The sequence below is a fragment of the Acomys russatus genome, chromosome 6 (assembly GCF_903995435.1).
Source record: "Acomys russatus chromosome 6, mAcoRus1.1, whole genome shotgun sequence".
Taxonomy (NCBI): Eukaryota; Metazoa; Chordata; class Mammalia; order Rodentia; family Muridae; genus Acomys; species Acomys russatus.
This window is the reverse complement of record NC_067142.1, coordinates 34453556-34470597: the sequence shown is the minus strand read 5'-3', so window position 1 is coordinate 34470597 and position 17042 is coordinate 34453556. Positions and strand designations below refer to the sequence as shown.

Genomic DNA, 17042 nt, shown 5'->3' with positions numbered 1-17042 from the left:
AGACCCAAGAAGCCTTTATTTGTTTAATTTTCTACTTTGCTTTTCCAAAGCCTGTGCCCTCATAAACAGGGTGGGGGGGGGGGGTCACAGTGCAGGGAGGGTGCCCATAGGGCTGTGCATCTGCTCCCTTCCAGACAGGCTCTGAGCTCACGGAAACACCAAGTACCTTAGAGCCTACCTTGGGCAGCACAGACCTTTTAGGGGGCTTAGGAAAGTGGAAGCGCAAGCCATCACCCCAAGACTAAAGGAGTGGAGCACCTCAGTAAGGTTAGGTAGAACATTAAGAATTTTAATCTCAGCTGCAACGCCACACTGGTTTTGTTTGTTTTCATTTCTTTCTTTTCTTTTTTTTTTTTTTTTTTTTCCTTAAATTTGTTTTTGAGAGAGGGTGTCATATAGCCAAGGCTGGACTGGAGCTCCTGATTCTCCTGCCTCGGCTTTCTGTGTGTGGATCCCAGGTGCATGGGGAGGAGAGGGCATGTTCTTCGGAGAGAAGCCATGAGGCAAGAGGCCAGCCACTCACCAGGACCAGCTCCTGGGGGTTTTCGCAGAGCACTCTCTCACCCAGCACATCCAAGACCAGAGAACCTTCATCCCCACAGGCAGTCCAGGAAGGCTTAGGATTGGTCTGGCTTGCTGGGGGTATACAGTTCAACCCTGAGATAGATCGTGGGCTCCCTGGAAATTGTGCTGAAGAGACACGGATGAGGGCCGAAGCTTGGTCTCAGCCCTGGGCCTGGACTGGTGCCAGCCGACCATGCTTCTGGCACCGGTTAAGCTATCCAGGTGTGCACTGCCAAGAAATACAAGCCAGGGAAGGTATGGCGGGTAGGCTTTCCAGAAGCAGACACAGCCCTTTGTCTCTTCTTCTCTCCCCTTCCTTTGGGGAGCGTGCTCTGAAGGCACAGAAGCAAAGCAGAGAGAGCTCAGCTTCCCTAGAGAGTGGTTGGGAGCAGATGACAGGAAGCCATAGAGGCAGAGGCAGCCCCCCTGATCTCTCCAGAGAGCTCAAGATTGCCTTTTTTTTTTTTTAAAGAGAGAAGATCTTGCTATGTAGTCCCGACTGGCTCAGAACTCAAAAATGTAGATCTAGCTGGCCTCAAACTTGCAGCAATCCTCCTGCTTCTGCCCCTGAGTGCTGGGATGACTGACGGGGTAAGCATCATCATCCCAGAGGGGCTCTTCCAGTGATCGCAATGGCTAGACCTGGTTACCTCCGCATCCGCATGCATCTCGTTTTATGACGTGTGGAGGCAGGCCAGTCAGGGCTCCCGCTGTCTTCTGCAGGGGCTAGCAACACTCCCAGGTGCATGGGGAGGAGAGGTCCATGGAGGATGTAGAGGGTTTGACCAGACACTCCCCTGCTCTTGCAGCTGGCCTGTGTGTGGCCAAGGCCTTAATAGAAGAGGATCTTGCAGTCATGGTCTCTGCAGCTCCAGCAGCAGGGCTATATCTGGAATGGCTTTCAGGAACATTCTGTTTGCATCTATAATGGCAGCAAAGGACTGGCTCTTTGTGTCACCAACAAGGAAAGAAGCCCACAGAGGGAACATAGAGAAGCCAGTACCCACTCTTGATTTGTTTTTGTTTTTGTTTTTGTTTTTATCAATCCATTTCAAGTGCCAGCTCTTATCTGTAAGTTCAGAGCCACAGGAAGCTCCACTATAGTCCACTGGGGGCCACAGGAAAAGGCAGAGGAGTGGTCTGAGGTGAAGACCCGTGGCCTGGCCCCTGTTACTTGCTGGGAGCAATTTCCTGGGATTATAAGCACCCTCGTTCCCAAAGGCTCTCTTGCCTGTGGTTCTGCAGGAGCTATCCCAGAGCACACAGCCTACTTCTATCTCAGGCCTGAGGGGAGGTTGGGCCCTGGGCTGGTGGAGGGGTGGGGGTCAGGGGCTGGGCTCCGTGGGCAGCTGGGCTGCATACAGGGCCAAAGTGTGGTGCAGGAACTGGTACTGCTCAGCAGTCTGGATCATGCCTCCTCTGCAAGCAGAAGTTAGGGTAAGGAAGAGTCATGCTCCCTTCCGTCTCACTGCACTGCGGGGAAAGCTCTGACTCCCCCCTCCCCAAAGAGCCACCCTTTTCACCCCCTAGTCCTCTTTACTGCCTCTCCCAGGGCAGCCCCAAGGAAGGGAGTGCCCCATCTCTTGGTCCTCTGTCCCTTATCCACCTAACTCTTGGGGCAAAATCAGCCCTGACCTCTCAGCACTAGGGAGGCAAAGGCAAGCAGAGCGCTGTGAGTTTGAGGCCAGCCTGGTCTACAAAGTTAGTCCTGGACAGCCAGGCCTACAAGAGAAACCTTGTATTGAAAAACAAAACAAACCAAAAAAAAAAAAAAAGAGGGGAGAGATGGGGGGGGGGGATTGCTACACAATCATGGTAACAGCTAGTAGCCTATACCCCAGAGTCTGAATCCGCTCCTCTGCTTCCAAGCTCAGTGAATAGCTCACATAACCCATAGCTACTTTGTATCCAGAACAAGTTGTATCTTTAAAAATAAAAATCAAGACCGAGGCTCTCTATGTAGCTCTCCTCCGCCTTGAGCTAACTAAGTAGCTGGGCACTGGCTTTGAACTCACATTCACCTGCCTCAGCTTTCTGAGTATTGGGGCGACAGACATGCAGGTTGTACCTATCCTCCATGGGAACATATTCCCCAGCTTTTCCCTGAGTAGAGAATTTGGGAGCCTGGGAGGGTAGGGGTGGGGGGCGGGGAGGGAGGAGAGGAGGAAGGTTGAGGGAAAATTCAGAGTGACATATCTAGCTCCAGGCCCCTCAAGCTAACATTTCAAATGCGGGCTCAGTTATTAGCAAAATAGAAAGTTCTTTCAACAATATGCTGTTCCTTGCTTTCCTCTAGGTGGGCCTAAGGGTGTCGTGCCTGCCCAGTGCCTCAGGAACACCAGTGTCCTTGTCAAGCAATGTGGCTGCACCTGCTTCCCATGACCCACCTGTCTAGGCGCAGTTGGCACACAATGCCCAGAATGTCCACTTCTCCTCGGGCCTTCAGCTGCTGGCAGCCGATGTGGGTGGCGATGAAGCACCCTGTCCGGCCGATCCCTGCACTGGGGAGGTCACAGGTGACCAGGGAACAGGGGAGACAGGTGAGCACGGAAGGCTCGGGGCAGACTTCAAATGATGAAAGAAGCAATGGGACTGAGGTGCTCTATTCGTGGTAGGACTCTGACACCTCCAGTCCCAGCATCCCCGGCATCGCTGATGGAGGCAGACACATTAGCTTATCCTGGAGAAATTTGTAAACTTTACTTATTAGTCACACTCTAGACCTAGCCAGCTCACCTTTGGCCTTCTGGTTCCTATAGACTTTAACTAATTAAAGTCTAAAGTATTTTGGTTTTTTGAGACATAGTTTCTCTGTGTAGCCTTGGCTCTCCTGGACTTTCTTTGTAGACTAGACTGGCCTTGAACTCAGAGATCTGCCTACTTCTGCCTCCCAAGTGCTGGGATTAAAGGTATGCACTACTATGGCTGGCCCTATGGACTTAAAAAACAATAGCATTTATTAAAAATTCACAATCATTACAACTAATAATGGCTATTATTACTATTACTACTACTACTACTACTACTACTACTATTATTATTATTATTATTATTATTATTATTATTATTATTATTATTATTATTATTATTATTATATAGAGATACTCATGGGCCCAGCTAGCCTGGAACTTGCTATGTAGTTCAGGCTGGCCTCGAACTCACAAGATCCACCTGCCTCTGCCTCCTGAGTGCTGGGACTAAAGGTGTGTGCCACCACACCAGGCGTGTTTTTTTTTTTTTAAGATTTATTTATTTTATTTATTGTATATGAGTGCTTTATCTGTTGAGGAGGGCGCCAGATCTCATTTTAGATGGTTGGGAGCCACCATGTGGTTGCTGGGAATTGAACTCAGGACCTCTGGAAGAGCAGGCAGTGCTCTTAACCACTGAGCCATCTCTCCAGCCCTTAAAATTTTTTTTTTTTTTTTTTTTTTTTTTTTTTTAAGATGAGAGTTTCATGCTGTAGCCCACTGAGGCCTGGAACTTACTATATAGCCCCAATTCACTGTAACCCTTCTTCAGCCTCCTGAGTCCTGGGGTTACAGAAAGGCGCCCCCATACCCAGTATTTTTTTTTTTTATGTTTTTTGTTTCTTTGTTTTTGTTGTTGTTGTCTGTTAGTTTGAGACAGTCTCTCTATGTAGGCCTTGCTAGTCTGAGACTTGCTGTGTAGACCAGGCTGGCCTCAAACTCACAGAGCTCTGCTTGCCTCCGCATCCCAAGTGCTGGGATAAAAGCCCAGGTCTGTCCTTTTCCCAGGTTTGTTTTTTGTTTTTGTTTTGTTTGTTTGCTTTATATTTTTATTTATTTTAACTTGTGGGTGGCATGTGTGTGCATGTGTGCACATGTGCCATCGTACCTGTGTGAAGGTTAGAAGGCAACTGCTGTGAGTCAGTTCTCTCCTTAGACCACGTAGATCCCAGAGACTAAACTCAGGTTGTCGGGCTAGGCTTTGGGCGCCTTTACCCACGGAGGCAACTTGTTGGCCCCTAGCTTTTCTTTTCATTTCTTTTTGACAATGGCGTCTAGCCATGTAGCCCAGACTGACCTTACACTATCACTCCTACTGCTCTGGCCTTGAGGGTGCTCAGCACCAGGGAGCACCACCACGCCCTATTCCAGTGCAGCTTTTGATGGTGGCATCTGTTTACAGTCCAAAAGGGGCTAATCCACAGCGCCTGCCTGTGTGCTGGCCGTCCCCTGAGCATTCCTTATCTGACCACAACCTCCTCCCAGCTTCAGATCAGCTTCCACTGATGTCCTCGGGCTTGCATTTTCTCCTGTTGTCCTCTTCTCAGCTCTGTCACCTTGAGACTTCTTTCTCTCCGTCCTCACACCCTCTCTTGCCCTTTCTTGAATTATCCTCTCCCCTTAGGTCTTACCTCTAATAGAAGCCACAAGTGAATCCCAGCACTTAGTCAGTGTGCCACCTCTGCATGGTCCAAGCATTCTGTTTGCACTTTTTGTCTCCTCCTCCTCCTCTTCCCTTCTCTACATAGCATCATATAGCCCAGCCTGGCCTTGCACTCTGTGCGTTTGTTTAGACCGGCTTTGAGCTCCTGATCCTCCTGAGTCTACCTCCCAAGCGTTGAGAGTATAGAAGCCCACCACCACAACGCCCAGGCCCAAGCCTTATTTTTAAGTGATAAATCTGGGGTGTTGGATTCAATTCCCAACATCAACAAAAAGTAAAGCAAAATGGCAAATCTCAGTGTTTTAGTCAATCTTACAAGTCCCCTTCATGAAGCCCTTAGCTGCCTTCCAGATTGGTTCCTATCAGTGTTCTAATATATGTTCTCTTCCTCTCTGACCCTGCTCCTCACAGTGTATTTACTATTACTATTATTATTATTAATTTATTTCCTTAGCAAATACTAGTCTCCCTCCTTGAGTGTTTTCCTTTCCCTCACAGGTGTTAGGTGACCTGACCCTGTGGCCTCTATCCTACTCCATCCAGCTTTCATTGCATTGTAGACCATTTAATTGTTTAATCTGCTATGAGCATGCCAGGAAGAAACTAAACTGTTTTATTCTTAGCTATCTTCTTATATTTAACATGGTGCCTGACAACAGCAACAATAGGTTTCCAACAAACCCATTCTACTTTATTCCTGTGATCCCAAAAGGAAACTGAGAGGCTGGGGCAGGAGGATTGCCATGAGTTTGATAATTAGCCTTAGCTACAAAGAGGGTTCCTGTCCCCAAAACAAAGCAAAACAAGACAAACAAACAACACAACACAACACATCTAACAAAAACCAAAAATAAACCCAAACACTAAAAGACCCCAAGCAGACAAAAGAGTTGTCCAATGAATAAGTAGACCACCTAACAGCAGACGCCATGTTTATCGCATCTCTGCCTGACTAGACACTTCCTATAAGCCAGGGCTCTGTCCAGGTAAGAACCGGGCCGTCCTGTGTGGTATCAGCTGGATGCCTCTCTACCAGAGACCTAGTGGGTAGGGAAGGCAAGCACTGGGTCTAGGCTGGGGCTGGGGAGGGCCTACCTGCAGTGAACCACAATAGGCCCAGAGTTGGCAGCTGCCTCTGGGCTCTCCACCTCAGCCACCAGGCGCAGCAGGGGCCCAGCGGACTCTGGAGTCTGGTGGTCTGGCCAGGCTGAGAAAAGGACGTGCTTCACTGGCCGGCATTCCTCTTGGTACTGGGGCCATGAGAAAACAGGAGAATAAGGCATGGCAACCAGGATGTGGCATGAGTGCTGCCTGCTCCTGGTGCCCGCAAGGAAGTGCTGGCAATCAACTCAGAGCAGGCCTCCTGCTCTGCCACCCTCCTGCCTGTTTCACTACCTCATCTTCCACCATGACCCACTCCAAAACTGAAGGAGGGAGCAATGTTTTGTGAGAGGGAAAGAGAGCCAGTCTCAAGTCTTGGCTGTGCCTCTATCTATCGCAGGACTAATGGGAAGGTGTGTTATTCTCATTTTTTTCCCTAGTAAGTGGGCACAGGGATATCTTTTTGTTTGCTTCCCAGGGTGCTTGGGGAACAATGAACTGATACAGAAATCATTTGGAAGTGTAAGACTGTGTCCAGTAATAGAAAGCTCCCTCTCCCGACTCCCCGCGGTCCCTCCCCCTCACTCCCCGCAGTCCCTCCCTCCCCCACTCCCCGCGGTCCCTCCCCCCCAACTCCCCGCAGTCCCTCCCTCCCCCACTCCCCGTGGTCCCTCCCCCACAACTCCCCGCAGTCCCTCCCCCCCACTCCCCGCGGTCCCTCCCCCCCAACTCCCCGCAGTCCCTCCCCCCCCACTCCCCGCGGTCCCTCCCCCCCCACTCCCCTTGGTCCCTCCTTCCTTCCTCCTGGTCTCCCTCCCTTCTCTCTAGGTAGGGAATCTTGCTTGGTTGTTCCAGTCAGTTCTCCTCTCCCATCATGTGCGTTTCAGGATTGAACTCATGTCATCAGGCTTGGCAGAAGCGCCTTTACCCACTGAGCCCTCTCTCTGTCCCCTAGAAAGAATTCCTAAGTACATCCATGTGCACTTTAACATTGTTGGCATACTTCTTTGACTTCTCCTCACTCTCCTGGATCTCTCTTCTCTCCTGGCTCTCCTGGTATATAGCATTGGGGGCGGGGGGGGGGGGGCTGATTCCTGATGGTGCCTATTGGTTTGTTGGCACATCCCTACTTAATTACAGGTACCAAGCCGGGCGTGGTGGCGCACGCCTTTAATCCCAGCACTCGGGAGGCAGAGGCAGGCGGATCGCTGTGAGTCCGAGGCCAGCCTGGTCTACAAAGTGAGCCCAGGATGGCCAAGGCTACACAGAGAAACCCTGTCTCGAAAAAACAAAACAAAACAAAAATTACAGGTACCCTGATGGTTGTACCCATTTCTCTTTCTCTTTCTTTTCTTTTTTCTCTCTTTTTTTCTTTTTCTTTTTCTTTTTTCTTTCTTTTTTGTTTTTGTCTTTTTGAGATAGGGTTTCTCTGTGTAGCCATGGCTGTCTTGGACTCACTTTGTAGACCAGGCTGGCCTCGAACACACAGCAATCTGCTTGCCTCTGCCTCCCGAGTGCTGGGATTAAAGGTGTGCACCACCATGCCTGGCCCCATTTCTCTTTCTTTTGTGGCACCTCTTTTAAATGTGAAGACCAAGGTTTAAATTGGTAGACTTGGTGAATTTACTAAACTTAGAGAAGGTGGAGCCTGAGTTCCAGAGATGCTAGGGTGGCCCAGACCTCCCATTGGCCAGCTCCAGGGGATGGTACCTGGATGGTAAGCCGCCTCACAGTATATTCTGGGTGTTCTTTCACGTCCTGGATGCAGACCTGGAAGGGCCCATAGGTTTCCTCTTCTGTGGGCCAGTAGTGTACACATTTCTAGAAGGGAGGGAGCTGGGAGTCAGAGTGGGAGGGTCCATCAGTGGAGCAAGGCTGGGTCAGCAGACAGAGGCCTAGTGTCCCCTTCTCATATTTTACCCCATGACCTAGGCCAGGGATTGGAGCTCTCCCAAGCTTAAACTACAGAGTCACTCCACCCACATTTTGGCTGTGAACAGCTTCCCTGGGTTGTCATATGTATCTCAGGAACCCTCCTGAGAGACAATGCCCTGGGGCCTGTCAGTGCTGTCAGCTCCCATTGAGGCCTCTACTCCACTCTGCATGGGTGGTGTGGGAGGGGAGGGTGCCACCCTTTCTGGATGATCCTGCCTCCTACCTCCTTGCCTTCTCTGAGCTGGGTGAGCATGACAATGAGGGACACTTCTTCTTGCCACACCATCTCCCAGAAGTCCGCTACAGTGTTGGGCATGGGGCCCTGGGTGGCAATGTAGACCTTCTCCTTCCCATCATAGCCCTGGGGAGAGTAAGCACAGGAGACACTGTGAGTTCAGACTGCGTGGGTGCTGGCATCAGACTAAAAGCCAGTTAGCTGTACTCACGCACGCACACACACACACACACACACACACACACACACACACACACACACACCAGAAGAAGCCGCATGCTGGAGGAGGAACACCCGAGTTTAAGTCCCTGTCCTCCAGTTTCCTAGCTAAGTGGTCACAGGCACGTTGGTGTGAGACTTGGTTTCCCAACCTATAGGCGGTAGCTAGTGATTATAGCGCAGTATGAATTAAACTCAGTAAAACGTATTGGCAGCCTCCCACTGAGCAGGCACCATGTACCTGCTTGTCCATGGCCTCTACTGCTTTCTTCCAGTGCAAGATATAACAGCCCTCAATATTTGTAAACGAAACGTTTCACACTTCACGAATTACTTTTATGTATTTGACACCAAACAAAATCCAGCATATACTTCCTAGTCTGCTCTCCTCTCTCCCATCATCCTTAGTTTCCATCATCCACGCATCCTACTGTTTGTTCGCCTGATGCTCGCAGGCAGACAGAGGACCATACCATCTAGCCTGCTTTCTGGCTGACTGCTTTGCTCCTCAGCACCCAGACTACTGTCCTACCATATTTGACCACAAGGGGGCACTAGTTTTACATCCACCTACCAAAGGAGGTGAAGTTGGGATAGATGGTCCATCTTGCCTTTAGGGTGCTACTAGCTGGACGTGAATCAGTCTCTACAAAGGAGGCACTACTTGGTACGAGGTCAGGGGTGGGGGTGGGGGGTGGGGAAAGACTAAGTGTGGAAGCCACTAGCCTTTAAGAAACCAGTGACTATGCTCAGCCGTGCCAACTTACTGCCGAGTTTAGAATGTTGTAATGTATAAGGTAACAGGGTAGGTTAAGGTGATTTGGAAAAGTTTGACATCTTTTCTAGGTTGGTATCTCTGGGGTCATTCAGGATGTGTCCTTCCTCCTCCTCCCCTAGTCTAGCAGAGAGGTCTACGGTAGGAGGGAGTTGGAGTGAGGAGGGCCCTGGAGGCCAAGTCACAGCTGCGTGGTATCATGTGGCATTCTCATTTTTAAAGGCAGGCCTGCCCCCACTGCTGCAGCGGCCACCACTCACTCGGATGTAGTTGGCGTTGATGTAGTCGCTGTCCTCCTGGCTCTGTGCCCGGCCAAGACAGACACGGCTCTGGGGATCTAGGAAGCGAAGATTAATGGAGGTGAAAGGTCAGAAGGTGACCAACAAATGTGGATCCTAACAGAGTCAGAGGGAAGAGTGACCTCACACTGTTTGCAGTACTTTGTGGACAACAGGTATTCCATTGACTTATTTTACAGACAGACAACATAATACCTATGTATTATAAAATGTTTCCAGCCGGGCGTAGTGCTCACGCCTGTAATCCCAGCACTCGAGAGGCAGAGGCAGGCGGGATCACTGTGAGTTCAAGTCCAGCCTGGTCTACAAAGTGAGTCTAGGACAGTCAAGGCTACACAGAGAAACCCTGTCTCAAAAATACCAACCAACCAAACAAAAAACAAAAAGGGAGGTAACTGATAGGAATAGAGATTCTGCAGAGGAAAACCGTTTTGTTTTGGTTTTTTTTTTTTTCCTGATTAGGAGAACAAGCTTTAGATGAATACATTATCTAACCACGAGGGATATGGGCCTCGCTCTCCAAAGGTGTGGATCTTTCTTTCCCCAGTCAAACCGGATGAGGGATGAAAGCACTGGCTTCCCCTCTTTGGTAGTTGTAGAGCTTGCTAGAATTACGCCAAGGCCAAAGGCTAACGAACTCACATTGACAAGTGTTCACAGAACCCCTGGTCTACTCTAGCAGGCAGTGAGCCGCTGTAGTAGGCTCCAGCTTGCCTCTGTAAAGTGGGAGGTGCTAAGCCTGGGTCTGTCTGTGTGCGTTCGCCTCTCACACAGGCCCGCAGTAAGCTTCTGCAGATGCTATCGCACAGCTGTACAAGTGCTGTCCACCTCCTAGCCGACAGGGTGTGGTATTACTGTTTCTCTGTTGAAAGACAGTGTCCCAAGCACTATTGTTCCTCCTTGGCCGCACTAAGGTTTTTTTGTTGTTGTTTTTTTAATTGTTGATGTCTTTTGTTTTTATTTTTGTCAAGGCCTCGTTTAAACCAAGCTAGCCTAGAACTTGCTGAATAGCTGAGACTGGCCTTGAATTCCCGATCCTCTACCCCAGCCTCCAAGTGCCAGGATTATTATAGGCTGCACCACGATGCCTGGCTTCAGGTGTATATCCAGTCTTCTCAGGCCCTTCGCCCCCAGGGATGCTGTCCCCTCTCATCCCCACCGCGCTCCTTACTTGGCAAGATGGTCTTGTATCGGTCTTTGGAAGCATGGCCAGGGATATCCAGGTCTTCAGGGTTGACAAAGTTGGAGGGGATCTTCTGATGGTGGGGGATAAGTGAGTTAACATCTGGTCCCTTTCCCAGCTTCCTTCTCTCCCTTTTCATCCTCTGCTCCCAGAGCGGAAGAGCAAGGATAGGGACAGCCTTCTCTTCCGAGCCCCAGGCTCATCCCTAAGGACCCCCCCAGGGAGAAGGGAGGCCCAAGGAATCCACGACGATCTGAGATGGAAGAAGAAAGTGACGTGGAGGGGACCCCAAATTCTTACCAAGAATTCCTCCTCTAGCTGCTTGGGGCTGGGTGGCTGGTGCTGTAGACCACAGCGTGTAAGGGGGTGGCCAGCCGTGCGCAGAAAGTGTAGGGTGACTTCCCGGGGTGTGTTCACCGAGCAGATGGGTTCGACGGTGCCCAAAGACCGCACATCCAGCATCAGGGCCACGCTAGAGCCTCTTCTGCAAGCACAGCCCGCCAGCGCCCAGTGAACACCCCGGAGCACCCACATTGCTTTCAGTGGCTCCTCGTTACAAAGCTTGTCTGAGGAGGGCTGCACTTGGTCTTTCTCTTGACCTAGAGGCCCAGGGCGCTCAAGGGTCAGGCCTTTACTACGTTCCCCTTTCTCTTTATCAGATAAGAACAGAGTGGCCTGCAACGCCTTTGCTCCGCCTTTGCTCCTTCCTGCTGCCTACCTCTCCCACTCCCATGCCGGAGCTGAGGCTCCTGCCCACACCCAAATGCCATGAAGGGCCCTAGACCTGTCCCAGAGGTTGCTCATCACAACTTGAAACTTCGGGAGCAGGCAGGCCCACGGCTGACGTGAAACTTCGGTGTCTCAGACACACGAAGGATGGGCAAGCAACCTGCAAGTTTCGAATCGTTGGGTTTTGTTTGCTTTCCTGGCCTTGTGGACTCTGTTGTGAGAACTGGAAAGGACGGAAGGCTACCCAGGGCTAAGAAGCTTCTCTCTGTGAGAGCTCTCACCTCTCCTGCAGCCGCACGTGTTTCTTAGCCGGAGCTTTGGTGGGTGGAGGCTGGGTCATGGCTGTCCCCAAAGACAAGGTTGGCAGCTGTGCTCTGGAGCGCCCCTCGCAGGCCTGGACCATGCTGTGGTAGGTTGCTGGGCCCAAGGGAGGCTCACTCAGCCATGAGGCCTGCCTGAAAGACAAGGTCCTGAGGGCCTCGCTAGCTAGAAGGAAGCTTCTAAGCCCAGCCTGGCCATCCTCTCAAGGAAGTGGCTCTTTGTTGGGGCGCAGGACAGAGGGAGATGGAGAGTGTAGGTATGGGTGAAACTAGGAAAGAATCTGGAAGACCGAAGAGACGCGGTACCCAGCTCCACAGGGCTCTAAGCTGGGGTGCAAATGGGAACACAGACTGCCGGCCACACAGAAGGGAGGGAGATAGCTCACAGCTCTTTAAGTCTAGCCAGCAGGCTTCTCCAGAATGAGAAACTGAGGCCTCTAGTAGCATTGGAGCCAGTTGGGGACCCGGGCATGCTACGTCTCTGCTAGGGTCTTCTAATTGTTGGCAGCTCCACTCCAAGATCAGTTGTGGCTTCTGGGGGTCTCTGTCCAGGGCGGTAGGCCGGGGGTGTTTCCTTCCTCCTCCTACCCATCCCCCAGTCTCCCGCCTCTGTAACTGTCACAGGAAATGGCCTCACTAAGCCCTAGAGCGCCAGCGCATGGTGAGGCTACAGCTGGGGGTATCGAAGGGGCACAGAGGTGATGAGGGCATTGCCTTTTGGGGGCAGTCCCTATCTCTCAGAGCTAAGTCATAGGTCCCCATGGTGGTGGGGTTAGGGCTGCTGACCCACACGGCCAGAGGCCTGGGAACAGTGTGGGCCACGCAGGTGTGGCTGGGACAGCACTTTCCCACAACAGGAAGGGGCCTCTAGCCTCTCCTCTCTTGGTGTTCTGTGTGGCTTCTTTGCCCTCCAGCCACAGGGACACCAGATATGCCACTATTCATGCCCCATCCAAGCATGGTAGCCCCAAACTCAGGCAGCCTCACCCCATCCGTAGAGCCCTCCCATTTCCAGGGTGCCCCCATCGTGGGCCATAGGATCCCTGCACCCCACTTCAAGTACTTACTGGAGCAGCTGTGTCCCCCCAGGCTGCCTCCTGCCAGCTGTCTGTCAGTCCGTCTATCTTTGAGGACTGAGAGGCTTCAGGAAGCCAGCTTCCTCCCTCCGCCCCTCCTGGCTTCCACCCACACACACCCAGCTGCAGGCTGCCCTCCTGCGCCTGTTGCAGCTACCGCCAGGGGTCGGGCATCCTCCCTGTGCCCCCCTAAGAGGAAGTGGGGTGCTGCCTTGCCATCCTTGCTGAGTGCCAAGGCTCTGGGAATGGGTAAGGGATGAGGCCTTCCCTGACCACCCCAGGTCTCCTCCTCCAGGTCCTTGTCACCCCCCTACACACACACACCCACCCTTCCTGCCTCTACCACTTGCTGAGAAGACAGCCATAGGGATCCCTCAGCTGTTTTGGCTGTGACCTTGGCTAAAGACTTAATGCCACTTCTCAGCTTCTGCCCCTGTAAGCCCTTGTTGCTTCAAAGCCTGGGAATTCGTGGCTAAACCCAGGCCATATCTGCCCCCAAGCAGAGCAGATATGTCACATAGCTGCAGGCTGGGCAAAGAGGAGGCAGGACGCCTCCTTCTGTACAGGAAGGAGGGGCCAGGGCTAGGCAGGAAGGGTAGCATCCAGGCCCCAGAGTCCCTCAGCCTGCAAGGCATAGGCTAGTCACCAGAGATCAGATAGCATGGGTAAACTGGAGAAGAATCTGGGGTTGCTTCTGTAGGAGCCTTCCTCCCCACCCGCCGCCCCCCGCCCCCCCCCTTGACTACCCTTCAGGGACTGTCTTAAAACCCTGCGTCTCCTCAGAAGACTTACAGATAGTCGAAGGCTGTGGCCCTCAGATCAGGGACTTCCCACGTCCTCTTCACCACTGGGCCACTTGGATGCTTGTGGTGTGGGGAGGAAGTGGTCCCCAAGTCCAAGACTCCGCAGCCCCCGACCCCGCCTGGCTTTGGCAGGCCCCTTGCCGGGCCTCAGCCCAACTGGTTCGTGGTTCATGCTTGCTTGCAAGACTCCTTTACTCTGTGATGGTTCCCCAACCCCTTCCTGGCCCCCAGCGCCTGAATTCCACATCCTCTCTCTTCCTCCCACTTCTCTGATTCAACTGTCAAATGGTGACACCAAAAAAGAAATGCTGTGCAGTAGGTACAGGGGTGGCACCTGAGAGGAGGTGGGAGGAAGGGCTGGTCTTCTTCATGGCCCCTAGGGGAGGAGGTGAGGACCCAGGATGACCCTTGGAAGTCAGGAAGCTTGGGACAGCTGTCCTTGTCCTTGGCTGTTAAGTCAGAGGGTGACTCCCTGGGGCCTCTCATGGCTGGTTGACTCTGGCTCCCTCTTTGTTGTAGCCTGTTCTCCTCTGAAGTACAGGTAGGCTCTCCCGAAGGAGAAGCGGTTGGCTCTGGTGCCGAGATAAGGTGACAGAAGCAGGAGCCTAGGGATTCCTGAAGCAGGAGCCTGGGGATTCCTGCACACTCGTGTATGGTGGCTGGAGGCTGGGCCCTGCCTTGACCTCCTGACAGGAGTGTTTGCACTGGCACATAGAGTAGAGGGGTGGGAGCAGTGTGGAAAGAGGGCCACGGGCCCTGGGCCAGCTGTTGATTGTGATCAAGAAAAGGAAGTGAGGATACCACAGGGGTGGGGAGAAGGAAGTAGGCGAAGCCCCTCCCCCACAGGTCAGCCCAGTGTCCCCAGCTCGCAGTTCTAGCTTGCTGGCTGTGAGTGCACCTCTCAACCCTCACAGATGGGGACCCAGTGAGGTTCAAGAAATTGGAAGCTGAGCTCTTGGGTAGAGAGCAAAGAAGCTGGGAGATGGGGAATGGAGTTGGTGGGGATGAGGGTCAAGGGGGGGTGAGGAAAGACACCCCCCCATCCTCCCCACCCCATCCCTGCCAGGCTCTCTCTCTAGGTCTCTGGCTGGCTTCTACCTTCCTGCCCACTCTTTCTCCCTATTCTGCTTGCGAATGCCTGAGCATCCACAAAAGCCTGCAGCCAGAATCTCCACCCTAAGCCTTGGATGGGACAAGACACGCCTTTAATCCCAGCACTCAGGAGCCAGAGGCAGGCCGATCTCTGTGAGTTCAAGGCCAGCCTGGTCTACAAAGTGAGTCTAGGATAGCCAAGGCTACCCAGAGAAACCCTGTCTCAAAAAAACAAACAAAACAAATAAACAAACAAGGACACATGTCCTTGTCCTGCCCCTGCCCTTCCCCACTATCTCTGGAGTAACCTCTGCCTTGTCCATGCTGCCAGGAAGCTCCTGAGGGTGACACCCCCTCCTCCGTAGACCCTTCCCAGACCTGGGGGCTGGGACCCATACCATTAAGAAGCGTCAGTCTCTCACGTTGCTGACTTGTCTTTCTGGTTGGGAACTAGGTTTTCCAGTACCTTCAACTTAAGAGAACATAAAGTCATCCCTGGAAGCCAGAGGGACCTGCCTAATGAGCAAGCTGATGCTTAGTGGCCCTGTGACCTTGGCCAAGTTACTGGGCTTCCCTGAGTCTCAGATTTCCCAACATCTTTCTTCCTTCCAGGGGAAGATAGTAAGGACAATGGCCTCTTGTCAGGAAGATGTGTGCTTTGCCCACAGCCCCGGTGCTTGGAATCACAGACACCACGAGAAGCTAGAGACATTGACTAGGGTTTGGGAGCTGGGGGGCCCCACCTGGTGGTGAGAGTGGAAGTGGGGTTGAGTCTTTCCTCCATCCAGGTTTTCCCTTCTTCCCCTTCCTTTTTCCAGCCAGCCTGCATCTTTTAGGGGGGAAGCTCCACTCTAGCCCTGGACAAGTCCTGGAAGGAGTTACTCCCAGCAGCCCAGAATGGTCAGATCCCCTCACAGCAGAGTGGGTGGTGGTGTCTAGACCCCAGCTGGAGTTGGGGAGGGGGGTCACAGCAGGGCCAAGGTCTTACCCCCTTGAGTCTCACCTGTGTGGCCCTGTGGTCAGCCTGCAATTTCTCCCTCCCCCTCTCTCCCTGATGGAGGCCTTCCACTCATCAGTCCTATTCCAGGGGCCACAACTCCTGTCCCCAGTGCAACTGCAAATCCCAGAAGTCCTTGTCCTTTGCAGCTCTTGGGGAGCCAGATGGCTGTCAGTCCCCAGAGACAAAGGCTGTCACCCTGTAACGTTGCAGGGTGCTCTGGATGGATGCGGGGATGATGGCGAACCCCTAGGATGCTAGGTGGCTGCTCCTGATTGCCTCCATCCTCCTCAAATACCGAGGCAGCTATTCTTTCTCATATCCCTACAAGCCTGGGCTTGTCCTTGGTGGTGTAGGGGAGACTGAGCTCACCAAGCAGGAGTCGGGAAGAGACCCAAGGAGACAGGGTGAGTGAGGCAGAGAAGTGCTGTTAAGCTAGTGCATGGAGGTGGGGGCACCCCAGCATATCTCAGGCTGCGCCTGCCTCTGTGACAGCTGTCTCAGGTGCCCCTCCCTGCCCCAGTATTCCTCCTGCTACCTTTTCAATGCCTACAGATGTTAGGACTTTCCCACACCACTCATCGCTGGCGGAGAGGACCAACACAGCACAGGGGAACTATGGCTAGCTTTCCCAGCGTGTCAGGAAACTAACTGCCCTCCTCTATGCCTGGTGCCAAACTCACTGTCCTGGCAGAGTGACTTCCAGCTGAAGGAGATTCTCTCCCTTTCTGCCAAGGCCAGGGCAAGAGGGATGGACACCTGTCACACAATGGCCCCTTTATGTCCTTGATACAGGCTTACGCATACTGTTAGTGCCCCCAACACACAGCACGTTGCTGCCTGCCCCCTCCAGCTTCCGTGCTGACTTCTCTCAGCCTGCTTAGTAGAAGCTGGACCTTCCCCCTTTCCTGGTGACCTTCCCCAGTTTGTGGGAGGGAGAGGGGGCCGACTTGTTCTCTTCTGCCTGGTAATTATCTTGCTTTGGTGTGGGGGATGCCCAAGGCCTGGCTTCTGGCTGTGGGAGAGCAGAGGAGGAGCCGGAAGAGCAGCCTACAGCAGCTGCCGGGAGGGAGCAGGCTAGTTCGCACTTGGAAGTTGGGATGCCAGGCCCAGCCCTCTGTCTTCCTCTCTCTCCTGACCAGGCTCACTCCACACTGAGAAGGTAGGCTTCAAGACCACGGGGTTTTCTAGGCAGGGGATGTGGGTTTGTCTGTGGGGGTGGCTGCTGGGGAAAGAAAAATTACATTTTTGCTAAATAGAGAATCTTGGCCTGGGGGGGGGGGGTGAGGGGTGGGGCAGGG

General features: G+C 52.7%; 1 protein-coding gene across 2 annotated transcripts; it reads right to left on the bottom strand.

Moving 5' to 3' along the window:
• Nucleotides 1–1588: 1588 nt before the first annotated feature.
• Nucleotides 1589–13853, bottom strand: Ptpn7 (protein tyrosine phosphatase non-receptor type 7). 2 transcript variants are annotated; one of them, XM_051147461.1, is made up of 10 exons: nt 13642–13853; nt 11735–11908; nt 11025–11208; nt 10713–10797; nt 9503–9579; nt 8237–8374; nt 7789–7899; nt 6073–6227; nt 2952–3065; nt 1589–1983 (listed from the first exon to the last, which is right to left on the bottom strand). In XM_051147461.1, the coding sequence occupies exons 2-10, from the start codon at nt 11854–11856 to the stop codon at nt 1890–1892; spliced, it is 1080 nt and encodes a 359-aa protein (XP_051003418.1). In that variant the 5' UTR covers nt 11857–11908; nt 13642–13853; the 3' UTR covers nt 1589–1889. The 2 variants fall into 2 exon arrangements, with proteins under 2 accessions (XP_051003418.1, XP_051003419.1); XM_051147462.1 differs by lacking the exon at nt 13642–13853 and adding an exon at nt 12841–12962.
• Nucleotides 13854–17042: the final 3189 nt, after the last annotated feature.

What these genes read in the sequence shown, in the direction of transcription:
- Ptpn7 (XM_051147461.1), bottom strand. Translation starts at nt 11,856, where the DNA reads ATGGTCCAGGCCTGCGAGGGGCGCTCCAGAGCACAGCTGCCAACCTTG. An exon ending in AGCTCAGAGAAGGCAAGGAG is followed by an intron (nt 7,900 to 8,236) that starts GTAGGAGGCAGG and finishes CCTCCCTTCTAG; the next exon opens with AAATGTGTACACTACTGGCC. An exon ending in CCTATTGTGGTTCACTGCAG is followed by an intron (nt 3,066 to 6,072) that starts GTAGGCCCTCCC and finishes TGACCTCCCCAG; the next exon opens with TGCAGGGATCGGCCGGACAG.